Genomic DNA, 20,436 nt, shown 5'->3' with positions numbered 1-20,436 from the left:
GAAGTTTGTTTTGGCATTTGGTGTCATGCCTTGCTAATGCTAACATTTACCAAATGATAATGTACATAGAGTTGCATTTTAGTTGTAAACCAAATAAATTTGATAATTCTTTTCTATTTACCTCTGGTCTTCTGAAATGTTACAAATTTTCACTAAATAGTATTCACTAAATTAGTATTCACAAAGAACACACACAGGGCCATTTGATTTCAGATTGGCTATGTTGTCTGCCTCCTCTTCCCATAGGGTTAAATATATACCCCCCCCCCCCGCCATATAAAATAGTGAGGCAAGTCCAGATATAAATGTTTGTGATAAAGTCTATTATACCCTATGGGTTTAAGGAAAGTAATAAGGATTAGCTCTTTGGTATGGAAGGTAATATCCAAGTGTGATATCTTTGATATGGCATTCCTTATTCTACAGGCATGTTCTTCAATTGTAAATTAGTAACTTACAAGTTTATGCACATTTTGGAATCCATTTAGGGTAATGCCCAAATAAGAAATAAAATAAAGATAACATTTTTAGAAAGCAGAAGAAATTGTACTTACTCCCTGGGAATGCAAATAGTTGACTGTCTTGGTAATGGTACAAAGGACAGCACTGGCCTCTCGTTCTGAGAAGCACTTCTGCCGAAGTATTCGATCTAAGAGTTCCCCTCCTCGCATCAGCTCCATCACAAGGTATACATATTTCCCATCATCATAGACCTATACGCGCAGAAAAGCAATCAGGTGTGTGATTCAAAATTCTCCATCCATCCATTTATTTATTTCATTTATTGCCCTTCCCCCCTAAGGATGTAAATGTCTTGTGGGCACTGTCAATGTTCCAGCACAAGGTTTTACCAGAAGATAATGGAAGCTAAAGTAGCTGAATAGGAAACAGTAGATGGAGGAGATTCCTCTTTCACTTGATGCTTGGCGGTGGTGTTTAGAGAAGGTCCTCCTAAAACCCAACCTCCCAATGGCAGCATTTTTAAATAAATAAATAATCATCATAACATGCGTGAATCCATAGTGAAAAAATAGAATTAAAGTGCTGATTGTAACAGGAGAAAGCAGCAACACTATAAAGCGCATTAAAGGTAAAGGTAAACGGACCTCTGATCATTAGGTCCAGTCGTGGATGACTCTGGGGTTGCGGCACTCGTCTCGCTTTACTGGCCGAGGGAGCTGGCGTACAGCTTCTGGGTCATGTGGCCAGCATGACTAAGCTGCTTCTGGTGAACCAGAGCATTGCACGGAAACGCCGTTTACTTTTCCATCGGAGCAGTACCTATTTATGTACTTGCACTGCATGCTTTCGAACCGCTAGGTTGGCAGGCGCAGGGACCGACCAATGGGAGCTCACCCCATTGAAGGGTTTCGAACCACCGACCTTCTGATTGGCAAGCCCTAGGCTCTGTGGTTTAACCCACAGAGCCACCCGTGTCCCTTAAAGCACATTAGCCTCTGGGGGGAAAAAGATGAGGGAAAACCAATTTTTACCAAAGGGAGTATATAAACCAATCCTATCTATAATAATCACAATACATACTCCCAATGGCAATATGTTGGGTGGATAATTTAAAGAGAGAACTAGTGTCCAGTTCTAGGCTCTACCTGACTGATGGTTGTATAGAATGGTTGCCCTGCCCCTTCCTGCTTGCTGGAAAGATGCTGCATATCCCCTCCATCGTTTGGAGATGTAAATATACGTGATTAACTTGGTGGGAAACAGTAGCAGAAGTAGCCTCTAAAGCACATAGCCCATTCTGCTTCTCCCTATTGCACATTGGTGAAGAAGCCACTTGTTTCTTCTTTAGACTCCTCAGGAACCTACCATGTTGATGTTTGCAAGATAGTAACTAAGTGCAGTCAGAAATCTCGACAACACATTGCTGATTGTCTAGTTTGACCGTTGTGGTTTTGGTTATTTTCAAACCACCTAGAAGCTCCATGTGAACATCAAAGTCGTTGCATCTCAGAGTTCCTGATTTTATTTATTTAAACCTTTACTTTATGGCCTCTCCCCTGGAATCTAGTGTAACTGAGTCACCAGTAATAAAAACTTATTTTCCTACAAGTAACATGAATACATTTAACCAAACTCAAATCTCCACTGAGTCATATATGCACAAAATGTAGCTGGAATTGGCTTCACACCACTGTCTACAACCAGCTGTTCATATTTTTCTGTGGATCAGTTTGGTGACTTGAGAGACCACTTACATCTTTAAGAGTGATGATGTTTGGGTGCTGTCCATATCTCAGAAGAATCTCAATTTCTTCAGAGGGGTCCCTTTTGCTTTTATCAATGATCTAGAAGAAAAGGATTCAATGGTAATTAGGTGTTGTATTCAAGTGAAGGTGTAGCTAACATTCATAAGACTCCTTTGTGTGTTTACTCAAAAGAAGAGCTTCAAAGAAATGGAGACATACAGTGCATCAGCACACTAAAATTTCAATTAGCAATAACTGAGCCTCGGATTAACCTCATTGGTTACAATGCTGCCACGGACTCATTGAGACGCATCAATGCATTGGTTAAGCGGAATAACTAAAAACAGCAAATCGTAAAGGGGGGAGGAAATCTTCGTAGCTACTAACAACAAATAGATGTCAATTGTACAGGTGAAACATAGAGAAAGAGGTGGCGGGTTACGTTGCTTAAACTATTCTATTCGGTACAACATGTGTTAGGATACAATGGTTTGCTTCCAATAAACCACAAATTGAACTCCACTCCAGAAGCAAGATTTCCCCACCCTCCACCCAAATGGTGTGGGATAGGGTACTGGGGCTGCGAATGGAGAGGAGAAATTATGGTGGAGTCCGTTATAGGAATAGAAGTGCCTAGATTGTGACAAGGTCCTTTTGGATCCCGCCTTGTATTTTTAGGGCATATGTGTGGGATGCAAGATACTATCCACAGTGAAATGCATTTTTTTTGGGGGGGTATAAAGAATTCATTTGTAAATTTTGTGCGTCATTTCATATTCAAGTCACTCTGTAAGAAATAGCAGATCCACTAACTATGTGTCATATAAATATAAAGTCCAAGGGTGGGAAGAGCATTAACAGCCATACAATGCAGGAATTTTAAAGTGGCAGTTTTGTCTAAAATTAATTAATCTGTAATATTAATACTGAGTAAAAATACTGGAGGTCTTTGCTGCTATGAAATACATGGGGTTCAATTTAAATACCTCTCCTAAAAATAAGTCTTTGTGTGGTTTTTAATCTGCTTTTGTTGTTTTTTCTGATGCTAAATTACCACTGTTGTAAGAAAATTACTGTGGTATTGCTAGCATTATTTTAAAAGAACATGGCATAATTCTATTTCCCCCCTCAGATGAGAGGTATTATGATTTTAACTGTTTCTAGGGGATCTTTTCTTTTTTTGCACAGTTAAGCTTGATTAGCTTCAGCAATTCATTCGTGCTATGATTAACTTTTCCATAACATTGGAATAATCACTATTTTGGAAAGAGATAAAGGAGAAACACACATACACACACACACACACACACACACACACACACACACTTTGAGCAGCATGGCCATTAGTACAGAGTGTGCCACAATATCTGCAGGCACTATTGGTTCAGTCACTTCCACTATTCATTGACTCAGCATTCATAACACAAGCCTTCAATTGTACTGCTATTAGCACTCTGGGCATTTGAACATTAAGCCCTTTAATTAAGCAATTCACAAAGCATCTATCAGTTGGGCTAAATTAACTCTTATGATAAACTTGGATCCCAGATAGTGCAATATACCATAATGCCATTATACAAATCTATGGTGAGACCACTTTTGGAATACTGTGTGCAGTTCTGGTCACCTCACCTCAAAAAGGATATTATAGAGTTGGAAAAGGTTCAGAATAGGGGGACCAAAATGATCAAGGGGATAGAGAGCAATTCCACTGTGAGGAAAAGCCTGATAAGCAGCATCTCTGTGCTTCAAGTTAAAGACCTTGGCAGGTTTATACCATGGCAGGTGGTCCATTAAATACTACTGAATAATGTCAAATAAAATATGTAGGGAAAACAATATGCAAACAGCCTTAGATGCATGCAAATGCAAATTAGTTGTGGCTTTCCATGATATATTTCAACTGAGGCTTTCAGTGCTATGCAAGTTTCCCACCTCTGAATCAACAAAATATAGCAGTGGTAGAAGGAGAAGACTCAGCTACAAGAAAAGAAAAAAGAAAAAGATACAAATTAACGAGCACAAGAAATACAAAGACATACAGGAACTGGAAACCCAGTATGTACATGTTTGAAGATGTAATATTATTTGCTGGTTGTTACATCATTGCTTCTTTGCAAATGATTCTGCTAACAGTGAATGGATAAAGTTTCCCTGAGAATGAGTGTGAAAGTTCCAAATGTGTATATGATCACTTGCTTATAATAAATTTCTTCTTCTTGCCTCAAGCCATTAAAATTCTGCAGATGACAGCGTGACAAAGTGATGTCTTACCTTCACGGCAAACTCTGCTTCTGTGGATTTGTGTACACACCTCTTGCATACTGAGTAAGAGCCAACACCAATGTCCTCCTTGATTTCATAACCATCTGTAAAGTGAATATTGTTCCCATGTAACTGCTATAGAGGAAAACAAAACGGTAGCATAAGAAGGCAGGTCTTATGGCAGTATCCAACAGAAGACCAAACAGAGCTGAAAACTAAAAGCCTCAGCAGAACTCAGTTCTTAATTTATGCCAGTCCAGTTAAAACTGTGACCGTTTGCACACTCACTTGAAATTAATCCCACTGAGCTGAATTCTCAGTGGGATTTTCTTCTAAGTTAGGGATGAGGAACTCTGGATCCTCCCAATGTTGGATTTCAACTTCCATCATCCTTGACCATTGACCATGTCGGGCTGATGAGAGTTGGAGACCAACATTGGGAGAGCAATGAGTTTCCCCTCTCTGTTCTAAGCAAACATAAATGAGATTATGCTGTAAATGATGCTATAACATTTAAAAAAAAAAATACATCAGTGTCATTTAAAAAAAAAAATACATTGCTCTCTGGGTGTTTTAATACAAGCATCTCATTACCAGAGGAAGGAATTAAAACACGCGCATATAATAATGCATGCCTGGAAGAGTTCTAGTTTCCTATATTAGCCACCTGGAACAATAGCAGCTACTATTACCTAGAGAAATTACCTCACTTTCAATTACAGTGGTACCTCGAGTTACAGATGCTTCAGGTTACAGACACTTTGGGTTACAAATTCCGCTAACCAGGAAGTGGTTGCTCCAGGTTAAGAACTGTGCCCCAGGATAAGAACGGAAATCGCACGCCAGCAGGAGGCCCCATTAGCGAAAGCGCACCTCAGGTTAAGAACCGTTTCAGGTTAAGAACGGACCTCTGGAACGAATTAAGTTCTTAACCCGAGGTACCACTGTACATCTAAGAAACAGAACTCAGGGCAGGGCTCTGAAGACATTTGGAGGATTGACCCTCCTGCATGAATCTAACCATCAGCTGCAAACATTGTTGGTGGCTCTGCACTGTGGTCCTCTCCCAAAGCAGGTGCAATTGGTTGGGACTTTTTGGTGGTAGTGCCTTAATTGTGGAACTCCCTCACAAGAGAGATTAGACTAGCCCCTTACCTCTTGTCCTTTAGGGAAGTAATGAAGACATTTTGTTCTGCCAGGTTTTCAATACTTTTAAACTTTTTTCTAGTTATGGGTTTATCTGTTTACTGTGGTTTGAATTATAACAGGGGGCTTTTTGAGAGCTGTATATAGGAGTATATAGGAGTGGGCTTAATTTTTAATGGCTGGAGGAAACCAGTTTGTTCTTTCCCCAAAGCACCCTTGAAATCTCTTTCTTTCTTTCTCTCTCTCATATAAGTGAATTGCTGCCCTTTAATCCTATGGCACAAAACACTTGAAGACACTGCTGCGCTGCCTACTTGTCATTCTTGATGCTGAGAGGCTTGCCTGCAGGGGCATCCAATAGGTCTCTGTGCAGAACATGAAAGAGAAGCACTGAGCTTCTCAGGGGTCCTTGCAATCTGCAAGTTCTCCTTCCATATAAACATTGCCTGCCATTTTTCTGGTGTTTAATAATTCTACCAAATTTGGCTAATGAAAGTGTCATTATATATTGCATACATGCAAAAACATCACACTGAAGGCAGGCAAGCACCACAGCATTTCAGGTAGAAGTCTGGGTTCCTAGTGACTAAGAAGAAAACCTAACAGAGTACTGCTAGCTTCTTGAGATTGCATTTATGATTTCAACTTGCATCATGATTTCTGTCAATAGGACTATCACAATCAGGAAAATGTATACAAGACTAAGGAATAGGCCTAACACGAATGTCCAGCCTGTGAAAAATATTGTGCTTTGGGCTTGTGTCTAACATTAGTAAGGGTCAACTGTGTTCACCCTGGATATTTGCAAATATGGCAGACTGCCATCAGCCTCCAGTGACCATAGACACTTTCACCAGATGCAGCCTTACCTGGACAATGGGGTGAACTGTGATTTTGTGGACATCTTGCTGTGGAGGCTCCTGCACCAAGTTGGATGCAACGAAGCTGAATCCCCTGAAGAGATTATGAGCGTTGGCACTTGGAGGGACGCCTGGGGAATCTGCAGAGGAGGTGAGATATGATTCAAGGGACGATTGGGGATTCCAAAGCCAATACAAAGAGAGTACAATATTTCCTTCAGGAAATTAGAGTGCTACAATGCAGGTCCTACCAATGCTGTAAAGAAACAACTCCAGATTAAAAAGTTGACCCAGCTGACAGCAGGCTACCTTAGCGGGTGCAGGACCAAATGTGTGGCACACACAGCTCTGTCTGCTCCTCACCTGTGAGCATCTCCTACCTGGGGCACCTGCCTCACTCTGCCGGAGCATGCAAACTCTTCCCAGTCCACCTTTACATAAACATAAAGCTGTCTCTGTATTTTCAGGAGTGGCAGTGTGAACATAGTGAATGGTGGGATGAGGAGCCGAGGTACAAAATTACTTTTAGAATTGGGAGCAGCATATTGCAAGATGAGCCCATGCCAGCAACTCTCCTTTAAGCTTTAGATGCTAGAACACTGGTTATTGAACAATTTTCTTCTTTTTTCTGCTGTGCAGATTGCAGAACTGGTTTGCACCACAACAGTACACAATTGATATCCAGTTAATCCAGGCTTCCTCAAACTTGGCCCTCCAGATGTTTATGGCCTACAACTCCCATGATCCCAAGCTAGCAGGACCAGTGGTCAGGGATGATGGGAATTGTAGTCTCAAAACATCTGGAGAGCCAAGTTTGAAGAAGCCTGAGCCAATCTGTTGATTTGCACCAGTGTGGACACAAACTGAAGGTGAAAAGTGATGACCAAGCAGCCATTTATTTAGGCAGTCAGTTAGCCGGGATGGGAGATGGCAGTTTGTGGCTGTGCACACACCCTTGTTTACTCTTGCTGGTTCGGGAAACAGTGTACACATGATGTTAACCAAAAGCTACACCTTTCTTGTCATTTTTAAATGAAATAGTACATTCTGATGTGTTTCTCTCTAAATCAGCTTCCAACTGAATTGGGGGGAAAAGAACGGAGCTGCATTTTAATCCGGTAATGTGAACCTAGCCTATGTCATCCAATCACCTGAAGACTTTACCACTTTCCTGTTTCCCTGGATTTCTGAATAGATGCAAGTGTGTTGGAAATTCTTGTCCATACTACAGTTTCTGTCCATGCTAGTATTACTCCAGATTTTATAGAGCCGAACTGGTGTGGGAAAATATCACAGTATGGACTCCTTCCATGTAATCTGGTCATTTCACAAAATGCTGGAGGCATAGAAAGGAACATTGCTGCAGCAGCAACCACACTGCCAGAGAAATGCAAAAGCTCACACTAACCTGATCTCTATAACTGAGAAATTGCCTCAAGTTATAAGAGCGATGACTGACTACAGCAATTTGAGAACTCTGCAGTGAATGAGCTAATTTTGTTTTAGCTTGGGACAGAAAGGAGCCATTTCTGAGGTGCTATTACTATATGTCAGAATCTTATGCGGGGAGGAAACAGAAGATATGAATAGGGTGGGTCAAAGCATAACACTCTCTCACTCATCTGCACCCCTCGCCTTGCTGCAAATCTGGAAGGGGAAAAAAGGCTGGTGTTTTATTAGGTTTTGCTTAGAGCTCTAATATTTCCAGCGATGTGTAGTCTAGTTGCCATAGGAAGCTGTGGTGTTATAGTATATATAATGCAGGAGACACCTGTGGAAGAACAATGTATCTGTATAACTGATTATTGGGCTCTTGGAAAAGCCAGAAAATTTAAGTTACAGAGAACTAAGTAAAAACTGTATGAAAAACTATCTGGATTGGCATCCTTTCCCCCCAGGATCACCTGGTCATAATGTTCATAGAAAGTTATTTTTATTGTTTCAAAAGAGGGGTGTCTAGCTGTGGATTAAGAAAGGGGAGGAAGGCTTCTTTTAAAATATAGCTAGACATTCTGTGTCAGCATTAAATTTCATGGTTTGCATTAAGAACCTACAAGACTACCGGCCAGCCCTATCCCATGTTGTATATGTACTGGATTTGAAACTGATTTTTGCATATGAACTTGTTTTAAATGGTTTGTATATGGGATTCTTTTTACATATGGAATTGTTTTTGTTTCTGCATATGGAATAAAAAAAATCCTTTTATTGCTGTTGTTTTTAATGTGACATCGCTTCAAGATACTTTACGGGAAGTGATTCATAGATTGAATAAAAAAAAATCATAATGATCTTTTCCCTCGATTTTGTTTATTTTATTTCTTTTGCTGCTATTCCTGGTTACCTGTTGGTGTCCGTGAAGTGAATTCAGGGTCGAAATGAAAGGTGTCCTCTGGCCGTCCCACAGCAGGTTTAAAAGGCGGCATGATTTCTTTCCTGTACAACTTCTGCAAAACAACCACCACCACAAATGATGGATTAAAATAATTGCCAACAAGATACATAAAAGAACAAAAACACAGGAAAGATATTTTAGGCTACAGTCCACAGATGTAGCCAGGGAGGGCAAGTAAATAAATAAAAATACTTAACTGACCAATTGTATCACAGATAACTCAGTTCTGCCCCCCCCAACGTAAAGCCTACCCCCACAAAAAATAAATCCTGGCTACGCTCATGCTACAGTCCTATACACACTTACCTGGGAATAAGCCCTATTGAACACAATGGGCCATACTTTCAAGTATACATGCATAGGGTGGTATTGTAATACACACATTGCATCTTGTGTTTAGGAAATTATGTTCAGTGCTAAGCCTAGGAAAAGGTGGGAAGATCACCCTTGAAATATTCTATTACCTAAACATCTATTTACTCTATGCTTAGCAGTATCACACAAGTCAAATGAGGTACCGGTATTTGTGTCATAATGTGCCATGATGCAATGTATGAAAACAACCACTAAGGGGTTTCTGGGATTGTCAGCCCTGGGTGGAGTCTTGCTTTAAATGGGAACGATAACTGATTTACCTTACACAAAATTGCTGTGAGGACAAATGAGGTAAGGGTTCAAAGTGCAGCTCCTTGCACACAGAGCTGACACGTGTTTGTCTCTTTGCACAGTGCCAGGCAGATGGCCAGCTTTAACACTGCAGACTACGTACTAGAGGAGGGAAAAGGCAACGTGGAGGTCTGCAGTAAGCCCTTTCACTCCTTAACAAGTGACTGGCACTGTGAAGACTGTGACAAGCAAGCAAGCAACCATCTGTTTGATGCCACATGTAATCACACTCAAGAATGTGAGGGGCTGTTTATTTGTTTATATTGTGCAAGAAAAAGGCAGAGAGAGAGAGAGAGAGTCAATGGGTGATCCATGTGCAGGAAATAGATAGGCACTGCAAATCCTAATGTGGTGAATGAGGTAAAGGTAAAGGTACCCCTGCCCGTTCGGGCCAGTCTTGCCAGACTCTAGGGTTGTGCGCTCATCTCACTCTATAGGCCGGGAGCCAGCGCTGTCCGCAGACACTTCCGGATCACGTGGCCAGTGTGACAAGCTGCATCTGGCGAGCCAGCGCAGCACACGGAACGCCGTTTACCTTCCCGCTGGTAAGCGGTCCCTATTTATCTACTTGCACCCGGGAGTGCTTTCGAACTGCTAGGTTGGCAGGCGCTGGGACCGAGCAGCGGGAGCGCACCCCACCGCGGGGATTCGAACCGCCGACCATGCGATCGGCAAGTCCTAGGCGCTGAGGTTTTACCCACAGCGCCACCCGTGTCCCTCTTGGGTGAATGAGGTAAGAGTTGTTTAAAAGTTGATTTTAAAAATGCTTCAAAGCAGACTTGTGAACACATATTTAAAATGGAAGAGGAGTATGGGGTGTCTGTTTATCTCTCAGAAAGTTAATTTTTTAAATTCATCTTTGATTCCAACTTCCTCCACTTGTTTGTTGCACTTATTGATATTGTTTCATATCAGGCCAATATTCCTGTCACAGTTTTCTTTGTTTTGACTAGATTCTGATGCCATTTGCAACGTTGCTTTCTCAAACTCTCTTTTACACATTTCCTCGCACAGAGCTTTGCTTCTTGCTGCTGTTGTGTGTTTCCAATAACTCTGCCCAGGACTTCAACGTAAACTTAACAGAGGACTCGTTCTCCTGGGATCCATATAACGTACCACGAAGAAGAATAAGGAAGTGACCATGAGTCACATGTTAAGCATCATTGCCATTATTTGTGAAGATATGAATGCTTTGTGTAACAGAATTTCCTTTTTAAAAATAGGTAGAAAAATGAGAGAGGCAGATGTAAACACACGTTCTATATGCATCTGGCAGTCATCATCTGGAAGGGCACTCATTTAATTGAATTAAGCATTATTTAGTCATTTCCTGCAATGAATAGCACGGTGCAGATGTTCACACAGCATAGAAATGATTGCATGGGGATGACGGCAGAAGATTCCACCTGCTGACCGTGTTCCATTCGTTAATGGAAACCTGTTCACAGAGGTGCATATGCACCTTTGTCCAAATAGTGCACTGAATGAGCCATTTGTATGTTCCATGTTTGTAATGTATGTTCCATCAATCCAGAACAAATGCTTGTCCAAAGGGCTCAGGTGCACAAGTTCCAACGGGGAGAGGGGAGAGAGAACAGGCACAGTCTTATGAACCCTTCTCTAAGATTGTCCATTTCCAGACTATTTGAATGTATTCACAGAGCTAATGACTTTGATGAGAAACTGAGCTGATCTCCAGATACCTTCCAGAAATAGAAAGGCAGCACTACAGCTAGTGACGCACAGCAACGCGAAAAAGCTGCTCTGCACAGGGATGAAGGAATGATTTCCCTGAACTATTATACACTTGCTACACGGGAACATGAACACACAATCCAGTAAGTAGACACAGGGATGAATTATCTTCGGGAACATTATCAAGTCTGAACCGTTGCACTGACAAAGCGATACTGTCAGGAGATACCAAAAAAGGGCATCACTTTAGATCTATGAATCACTTTTCCATTTCTATGTTAATAGGCACACATAGCTCATTTCTATTTTTAACTTCAGTTGATGTTTTTGATGAATATATTTCTTAGGCAGAAGAACTGGATAAAAACAAAACCCTTTTCCTTTGGAGTCTTTGCCCTTGGGGGCAATGATGGCCGAGTGGCTTTGTTTAACGGTCAGATGAATTCATCAACGGCATCTGACCACTCTGTTTGTGAGTCTTCAGCCTCTGCTGGTCCATATACACAGAGGATGGATGACGACAAGTAATGAAGTTGTTGTAGGCAGGGTGACCTCACAAGACAAGGGGCAGCTTCAGCACATCTTAATTTTTTTAACTGGACATTTCCAAAACTGTTGCTTTATTCCCGTAGAGGAGATGCCACAATGCAGACTCACCCTGGCTGGATGCAATTAAGGCAGAGTAATTAACAACCAGAAGTTTATTATTAGGCCAAGCTGGGGTGCATAAGGACTTGGAAGGTGGGAGAGAAACACTTGTAGCTCTAGATTTTAATGGGATTTGAGCTGGTGAGTGCAATGTCCAGTGATAATGTTGTTTTTTAAATTGTTTTAATCATTACTGTATCTTTTATATGTTTTACCCTTTTGTATTTTATCTGTGCCTTGAGTCCATGTCTGGAGAAAAGGTGGGATATAAATGTCTGTTGAGACATTCTCAAAATACAAGGTGTATATTTGTAATATTTAATAGCTATTTTTATTAAATGATTTGCTTTTTAAAATACAGAACATTTAATTAGTTGGCAGCCTGAAATACCTACTTATAATTAGTAATGGGAACTGTGGTGTGGTGTTTTTATTCCGAAACAATGCTTCCATCAAATGTGAAGGGAAAATATTATAAGAATAATGTGGCATAGGTAATTAGACTGTCTTTACTTTTCTTATTAGTATTTAATGAAAAGCAGTCTGAATACTTTGGATCATATCCAGCAGCGAATGTAAGGAAGTTTTTCTTCTCCATAAATAAAATATATCAATATTCATACCATGTGTGCTGAATGGGTATAAGAAAGACTAAAAAGTGTGTGATCATGGAACAAAACTGAGCTCATTGCTGACCTTTCCCAGTAATAACAGCGATGAGAACAAAGCACCTGCATTAGCTCTATTCCTCTTCTCTAGCCACAAAGGCGTTTTCAGCAGCTGGAAGCATCATTATAAGACATCAAGGACTAGCTTCCGTTCAGAACTCATGCTGGTTCATATTCAGAAAACCATCAAGTCAAACAGACCATCTGCTGCTACTGGGCTTTTAAAAGCTACACTCAACCCCCACCCGCCCCTGAAATGTCCCTTGCAAATAGTGGCGTTGCCAGTCTATGGCTAGGATGAACAGCCTTAGACAACCAGGCTGAAATAGTAACATTAAAATCCCATGCATAATTATGTTGGGTTGAATCCAGAAAAACTATATCTGAACTATATGCTCATTATGTGGAAATTAGTCTCTCACATTTCAATTACATTTATTCATTGGTGTCTGGGGGGGGGAGCAGTCCCCTTCCCAGATGATCCACAGCCCCCAGATGTGTAGCTTTCTTTCATTAAAAAGTAGCTGTCTAGCAGTTGTATAACTTGAGATTAGAAATGTACGGTAAATTTCTAAGAAATTTTGAAACCAGGTTGGGAGAGGGGGTGGACTTGGTGTTTTCCCCCTGTTAGAGGTTTCAGAAAAGAACAGAATTAATTGGCAAAAATGCCATACTTTCTATTTTAAAAAAGTACTCTCTACATATTACAAGTCACTTTGTTACTTTAGGAACATAAAATACATTATGTATAACTTGGTTTACCACAGAATATATTTTTGGTATATTAAGTACAGTTTACTCAAACAATAATTACAAATTGAATTATATTTTAGGCACCAGGAAAAAAAACCTTCCTCTTCTCATAGGCCTTTGGCTAATTAAGTAATCTATGGCCTTTTAAACTGTGTGGGTTATTGTTTTGTTTGTTGTTATGTTGAGTATTTGTGAGTTTTTATTTTGTAAACTGCCCTGTGATGCTCAGAAGAAGGGTGGTCTAGAAATTTAATAAATAAATATTTTAAGTTTTTATTACAAGTGGCATTACAAGCTGCTGAATTGTAAGGAACATAGCATATTTTTGGTTTTGCCAGTTTATGAGAAGCAGGCATAACTATCAGAAACTATCAATGTTATAATAAAAAAGAATAGCAGAAATTGATAGCAGAAACTATCGATATTATAGTAAAACAAATCATTACTTCTTCTAAAAATTACTGTCTTCTCCAGTCCTCCACAATGACAAGTTGACATAAAAAGAGTTGAGGAAAAGGGGAGGGGAGACAAGACTCAATGAACACTACAAGAAATTCAGTTGGTCTCTTCCTCTAAGCTAACCATTCCTGTTTTTTTATATTTGCCATCACATTTATCATGGACCTCTAAAAACCAAAGGTTTGGCCTGATTGAAAATTCCACCCATCCACATGTCAATTTATTGCTTGATTTGATGTGAGTATTTCCAAAAATAGACCAATTTCTTTCTCATGCTGCAGAAGGTGGAGGAATCTGAAGTAGGAAAGAAGTAAGATGAGTCAGAGGTTGTGCTGTGCGAGGGCCTTGCAATGGTGTTGCAGGAGGGTTATAATTGGCAGAATCCCAGACTGTGTTCCTTGGCCAAATACCTGAAGATGTTCTGTACTCTGCAACATTCTGTACTTTCCAACAACAAGCCCTAAGGGTGCTGCTTGTTTCGTAATCTAGTCAAATGCAGAAGCAGTGCTATCATCACTTACATGTCTGCCTTTAAATCTTGGACCCAACAAATTTGCAGAAGCACAGATTGGATGGAAACAAAATTATGTAGTTCTAAACTAGACAAGAGGACAGAAACAGATGCTCCAACCATGCCAGCAAGAGGAAGGCCACAAGCAAAGAAGACACTGGATCCTTTTTTTCTTCTCTTATGACAATGGCAATGCCCTCCAAGAGGCAGAAATATATACTGCTCTTGCTTGTCCTCAAGTGTTTTTTTTCACCTGAATTTTGCTGTGCCCCCCCCCCCGGCCCTTCAGATCCCTACCTGTGATATAAAGCAAAACATGCAGGCACTATTCTCATCTGTTTTATGAGAAAGAAGAGGACTTGAGCCTTTCTGTATTTTGAGGCAATGAATGAATTGTAGCAGTGACTGACATCTACAAAAGCAGATCTAGCCTATTAGAGAAAGAGAAGGTTAGAGTGATATGTGTACTGTCTAGACAGTTTTGGCCTCTCTTAGTGGAGGAGTGATTATTGCCCCACAGAAAACAGTTCAGGTACCCAGAATTTTAGTGTAGCCAAAATTGGGCAGTAGACAGTAGTGGATGGTGTTGGGGGTCAGTGGCAGTCACTTGATCTCCTGACAGCTGATTCACTGTGAAGTAGGAGAGGGGCGATGTGGTAGGGAGGTCTGTGGTGCAAATGCACAGGTAGGAGACAATCCAGCTGTTGAGGTTTTTGTTTTTTGTTCAAAAGAGTTGCTCTATGCAGGATTGCATTCCTGCTTGCAAACACACTGGGGAAGCAGTCCTGGAGTCAGGTTGTTCTGAGCAAGGAAAAATCCTGGATTTGGGCTGCACATCTAACTAGTCAGACAAGACAATCATGTGAATTACTTACATTCCAGTCTATAGTAGCAAAAAAAGGATGCCGCTTAATTTCTTCAACTCCATCAAGGCCAGCACCTGCCAAAGCAATGAAAGAGAGATAATAAAGAGGATGTAAAATGAACATCATTTCTAACCAAGAGGACCTTCTCACTGTCTCCCCAACCCCAGCAAGAGATTTGTGGCTGGTACGGGCAAGAGAGGCGGCTTTCTGGTTGTGGTTCCAAAACAGGCTTTCAAGTAAGGTTTGTCTGGTCCCTTCTTTGCCTTCTTTTATGTGAGCACTTAAATTCCAGCGGGCTTCTTCTTCTTCTTCTTTAGTTGGGGCCGCCCAATGATGGATTTTAGTGCTGCTGTTTGTGTTCCATGGTTGCTATTTGAGGCATCAATTGTGCTAAGTTGGCCTCAGAGGAACTGTGAAACAATGCATGTCCCAAGGGGCTCTCACCAACACAAATAGTATACAGCATTTATTTTCAGCTGTAGTACTGTACACCAGAGTTTAAAAATAACAATAATAATAGTAGTAGTAAGAGGAACAGAATCATTCTGCCCTCGCCTTCTGTTTCCTGCTAACGTAATTGACCCCTTCACTGTCAATAACTTCTTATGCTTTAAGTTAGTGCTTTACCACTTATGTAGTGCTTGAACAGCAACATCTAATCAAAGTAATTCCTGGAAAGACTACTAGTTAAAATTCTATAGGCGGACTTGAAAAGAACAAATGGTTTTCTGTAGAAGCTGTAGTTAAATAAGTGGGCAGAGAAAGAATCACACTGGCAGGCCAAAAACGCAAATACTTTTATGAAGCGTAGGTCGCCTACGCACTCAAAGCAAGCATTTCAACCACATCATCAATCTTCCTTTATTTAACCATCTTCTGAATGTTCATTGTCAGAATCTGACCCCAGTGCTACCTGTAACAAGTGTGAATGATCATATGAAACATTTTTCAGTGCAATGCTATGGCTGAGGCAGAGACTTACGGGATCCAGCTCCAGACACCAACTGCTGGTGCAAGGGACAACGTCCTCTTGCATCACTGATGGGACCCAAGTCCAGCCTCAGCCAGTTATGGAACCTTCTGCACTGTATCTAAAGGACTCCTGGAAGGGAACTGAATCTACTATGTGGAATCAATGCAGGACCTGAGAGGATAATTGGTGGCTTTGTATGTGGAAATACATGATAGATGCACAATGAAAGTTACATGCATTTTTTTTTAGATCGGTCAATGGTGGTGATAATAGCAGAAGCAGGAGCATTTGCCCGGCACTTTCAAGTATTGAAAGCACTTCACATGCATTAGCTAGTTGCAAGTCTTGTAACACCCCTAAAAGGTTAGTGAGTATTATTATCCTACATAGGAAAGGGGGAAGGATGAAGGGTAAGAGAGTTTGCCCTGCCTAAGGCCATCTAAGTTCATGGTCAAGGCAAGATTGGGATGTCTTACGATTGCACTACATTGCACTTTTGTAGTATATTTCTTTTGTAGTATGTAATATGCTGTTTGGGGGCCTTTGGGTACAAAAAGGTATATAAATATACCTATACAATACTGTTAGTATGGGGGGCCAGGAAGGAATCTACATGAGCCTTAAATTCCATTGGAATATTTTCTACGTGTATCTCACTGTTTGATTAAGTTGATAAACATCCCTAGGGGGAAACACTGGGTGAATGCCTTTAAAAAGAATGAAGACACAGGCTAAGATTATGGACAGCATTAAGGATAGCTCCGTGGGATCAGTCCATCCAAGGCCAGCCTAACTGCAAAGGAATATCTTTTTACTTCAGTCTTCAGAGTGACATCCCAGAAACTTAAGCTTCCTTTCATGGCCTGTAGCAGCTGACATGCGTGCATTATGAAAAAAAAACTTTTACCTTAAAGATTATATTAGTATTTGTAGCAGCTCCAGCAAACAAAATCTGAGAGTTTCCTTCCTCCTCAGCTACATATCAATAGAAATGCAAGACCTATAGCTCAGCCAGATGGCAATCACATCAGGCTGCCAAGAATCCAGTTAACAACTGCCTGTTAGAACGCTACTGGAGAGACTGGTGGGTGTGATATCAAATGCTCTATATAGTCAGCCTTCGTCACGCCACCTCAAGCAGTTGAGCAGCTAGGGATGCAATGCGGAGGAAAACCATCTTTCCTTTTCCTCTCCGATTTCCTTTTCGGCTCTGATTGGATCAAATTATGTACTTAATTTAGCTTTACATGTTTATTTGGAATCCAAGTCAGAAAGCTGGTAATGTAGCTTAGACACGGTAGCAGGTTTTCACATCTATCTGCACTTGCTGTCCTGTGTTCGGCTCTCTAAAAGAAATTTAATTAGATGCCATAATCCCCTGGGATGCTGCTGTCAGTGAACTCCTTAATCAACTGGGTAATTAGGTAATTTTACAAAAAATAATCCTGAGGCCAATCTTACAAGAGACAAAGGTTCACTTTTTCTTTTCCCTATAGTATTTCCCCCCCTTTCTGCTTAAGTTTCTTGCAAGCAGTGTGTGTGTGTGTGTGTGTGTGTGTGTGTGTGTGTGTGTTGCGGCCCCTTCAAGATTAACAAATTGATTATGGCATAAGCTTATGCCATAAAGAATGTGGTTAATCTTTAAAATGCCACAAGACACTGACTGTGGTGATTTTTACTGCAAGAGACTAGCACATAAAAAGAGGGCATTGAAAGTTGGTGAGAGCTGGGTAAGGTAAAGGTAAAAGTAGGTTCAGTCGTGGCCAACTCTGGGGTTGCGGCGCTCATCTCGCTTTATTAGCCGAGGGAGCCAACGTACAGCTTCCGGGTCATGTGGCCAGCATGACTAAGCCACTTCTGGCGAACCAGAGCAGCACACGGAAACGCCGTTTACCTTCCCGCCGGAGCGGTACCTATTTATCTACTTGCACTTTGATGTGCTTTCAAACTGCTAGGTTGGCTGGAGCAGGGACCAAGCAATGGGAGCTCAACCTGTCGCTGGGATTCGAACCACCGAACTTCTGATCGGCAAGTCCTAGGCTCTGTGGTTTAACCCACAGTGCCACCCGCGTCCCTATGAGAGCTGGGTAGGGAACTTAATTGTTTCCACGCACCAGATTCTTATCAGAATCAGCCTTGCGGGCCAAGTTTTAGATGTGGGCGGGGCTACTCACCTGTCAATCATGGAATGTCACAAAGGTTCGAGGTGCTTTGAAGTCCTGAAGTTGGGACCTTGCAAGGCACTGCTAAAATATTTTTTTCCTAGGTTTTATCAGGGCTTTTGATGCAAACGTCTTGGAAAATCCTGCTACTTTGACTATGTTCTCCCCTTCTGGACTGGGAACAGGCATGCACAGCCAACTCAGGATTTACCTCTGCTCTGTGACTCATTAGATGGCATCACAAGTGACATCGGCTGAAGAGTGGGTGGGTGTGGAATTAATTTGATTCAGTATTGGTCATTTGTTCAGTATTCTATAATTTTATTATTCTTTGATGTTTTAATGCTTATATTGTACATCACTGCTGTATTGTTTCTGTATGAGCTGGCTGTTTAGAAATACTCCTATAAGGAAAGAAATAACTAGCATCTGTTTCGGTATGTGTAGACAACACGTAGCTATCATGACTAATTGCCATTATTAAACCAATTCTTCAACAATTTGTGCAATCCATATTAAAAGCCCAAAACACATATTTAATTAAAGCTCCATCACCTTGCATCTCTTCCCAGCACATTGTTCAACTACGCCATTTACATGAGAACAAATCAAAATTAAGTGACAAGGAAAACAAACTACAGATTAACATTTGATTGTAATCTATCGCTGAATTTATCACAGACCAGAAACGAAATGAATCCCCATACCTAATCTGTTGGATGGATTCCTCTTGAAAAGAGCTCGAAGCAAACTCTGAGCTTCTGTGCTCAAAAACTGTGGCATTCCTAGCTTGGCTCTGAAAGAAAAGAAACTTTTAAAATGTAGGAGGACTTTTCAGAAATGTCTAAAAAGATCACACACATATTTAGCAGTGGAAATAAATACAGATGTGCAGAGGAAATATGTATGGGAAAATATATAGAGTTCCCCAAAGTAATCTCGAGGCATATTGGATAAAGAATGTTCCATAACACTGACTCTATTAAACATTTCTTTAATTCTTTCCTCATAGTCTTTACCATGCTTATTCTTCTTCACAATGGCTATGGGAAGTGTGTAATTCCCCCTTTTAAATATAAAATGGCAGGAACTCTGCCCTCCTTTGCATCTAGTCACCCTAGCAGGAATAGGAGAAAAATGGACACACACAATAAATAATTTAATTTGGATGCCATGTTGCAGGTTGGGGTCTGATATAGTTGCAGATTACTGATCTAGAGCTCCCAGCTATTTATTTTATTTACCCTACTACTAGCTCACGTATAGAAAGGGCTGTACCACAGCACAGTGGTGGGACATCTGCTTTGCATGCAGAAGGTCCCAGGTTCAATCCCCAACATCTCCAGATAGGGCTGGGAGGGACCAATCTGAAATCCTGGAGAACTGCTGCCAATCCATATAGGCAGTACTGAAGCAGATGTGCCAATGGTCTGACTGTTCACAGATTATTTCAGAATTGGTAGGTTCGTCTTTAAATGAAAGCTGAATCAAATTTCTCCCCCGCCTCTACAGCCAAGCAAACTTTGTCTATTCCAAGCAAAGGAATACACGTTTTACGTCAACAAACAAGTTGGAGCTTACTACTCACTTGAGAATGAGAGCCATTGTCTCCTTTCTGTCTTTCCCCTGGAATGGCAACGACCCTGTCAACATTTCAAACTGTAAAAGGAGGAGAGCAGAAAGCTAAATAAAGACCTAAGTGCATAAGCATTGCAAGTAGTGGTGTGGTGTTCTTGGCAGAAGTCCTGGTGATCATTGCAATTGGTGTCATAGACCCTACCTCAAAGAGCCCCCAAGGGAAGTCCAAACTCTATGGTCAGAGCCCTTAACCCCTAAATCATTTTGCCTCTTTTGTTTGCCTTCTTTCCACCCTCCCCCCCCCAAATTCTTTTAGTTCCCTAGTTTACGAGATGCCACTCCAAGCACGATCGGCATCATGCTAACATCTGTTCCACTTTGATTAAGGCAAATTATAATTGGATACTAAATCTAGTTTAAATAGCTCAGAGTACATCTTTCACTTACATTTTGGTAACTGAAAGCAATACAAGTGGAATTATAAGCCCCAAAGAATAGTTGTTCTACATTTGCTTTGACAGATTAAATGGTTTTTAAAAAAGCATTTCAAAATTCAAAATTCAAGGAGCATCACACAAGTTCCA

The 20,436-nt window shown here is 40.9% G+C and overlaps 1 protein-coding gene, 1 long non-coding RNA gene and 1 pseudogene across 8 annotated transcripts in view; 1 reads left to right on the top strand and 2 right to left on the bottom strand.

The window, feature by feature from the left end:
• The window catches only part of RPS6KA2 (ribosomal protein S6 kinase A2), a 172,564-nt gene that overhangs the window by 11,092 nt on the left and 141,036 nt on the right, over positions 1 to 20,436 (bottom strand). For all 3 annotated transcript variants that reach the window (XM_077925835.1, XM_077925836.1, XM_028723880.2), the window contains 8 exons: positions 19,863 to 19,933; positions 18,982 to 19,070; positions 15,149 to 15,213; positions 8,823 to 8,925; positions 6,488 to 6,618; positions 4,482 to 4,607; positions 2,217 to 2,306; positions 555 to 713 (listed from right to left, as the gene is read on the bottom strand). In XM_077925835.1, the coding sequence (XP_077781961.1) occupies positions 555 to 713; positions 2,217 to 2,306; positions 4,482 to 4,607; positions 6,488 to 6,618; positions 8,823 to 8,925; positions 15,149 to 15,213; positions 18,982 to 19,070; positions 19,863 to 19,933 (834 nt within the window). The remainder of the gene's footprint in view (positions 1 to 554; positions 714 to 2,216; positions 2,307 to 4,481; positions 4,608 to 6,487; positions 6,619 to 8,822; positions 8,926 to 15,148; positions 15,214 to 18,981; positions 19,071 to 19,862; positions 19,934 to 20,436) is intronic.
• LOC114594330 (uncharacterized) overlaps positions 1 to 20,436 on the top strand; it is a 34,774-nt gene that overhangs the window by 13,948 nt on the left and 390 nt on the right. For 3 of the 5 annotated variants that reach the window (XR_013392204.1, XR_013392202.1, XR_013392205.1), the window contains exons 3-6: positions 4,454 to 4,535; positions 6,476 to 6,629; positions 9,602 to 9,899; positions 10,273 to 12,502. This is a non-coding gene — a long non-coding RNA (uncharacterized LOC114594330). Of the gene's footprint in view, positions 1 to 4,453; positions 4,536 to 6,475; positions 6,630 to 7,549; positions 8,770 to 9,601; positions 9,900 to 10,272; positions 12,503 to 16,361; positions 16,476 to 18,378; positions 18,544 to 20,436 lie in introns of those variants that run through there. The other 2 variants (XR_013392203.1, XR_003705959.2) reach the window with 2 other exon arrangements.
• Positions 2,345 to 2,514, bottom strand: LOC144327360 (U4 spliceosomal RNA; annotated as a pseudogene).

This window comes from Podarcis muralis, chromosome 3 (assembly GCF_964188315.1).
Source record: "Podarcis muralis chromosome 3, rPodMur119.hap1.1, whole genome shotgun sequence".
Taxonomy (NCBI): domain Eukaryota; kingdom Metazoa; phylum Chordata; class Lepidosauria; order Squamata; family Lacertidae; genus Podarcis; species Podarcis muralis.
The sequence above is the reverse complement of the archived record's forward strand: the minus strand, read 5'-3'. Positions and strand labels throughout refer to the sequence as shown.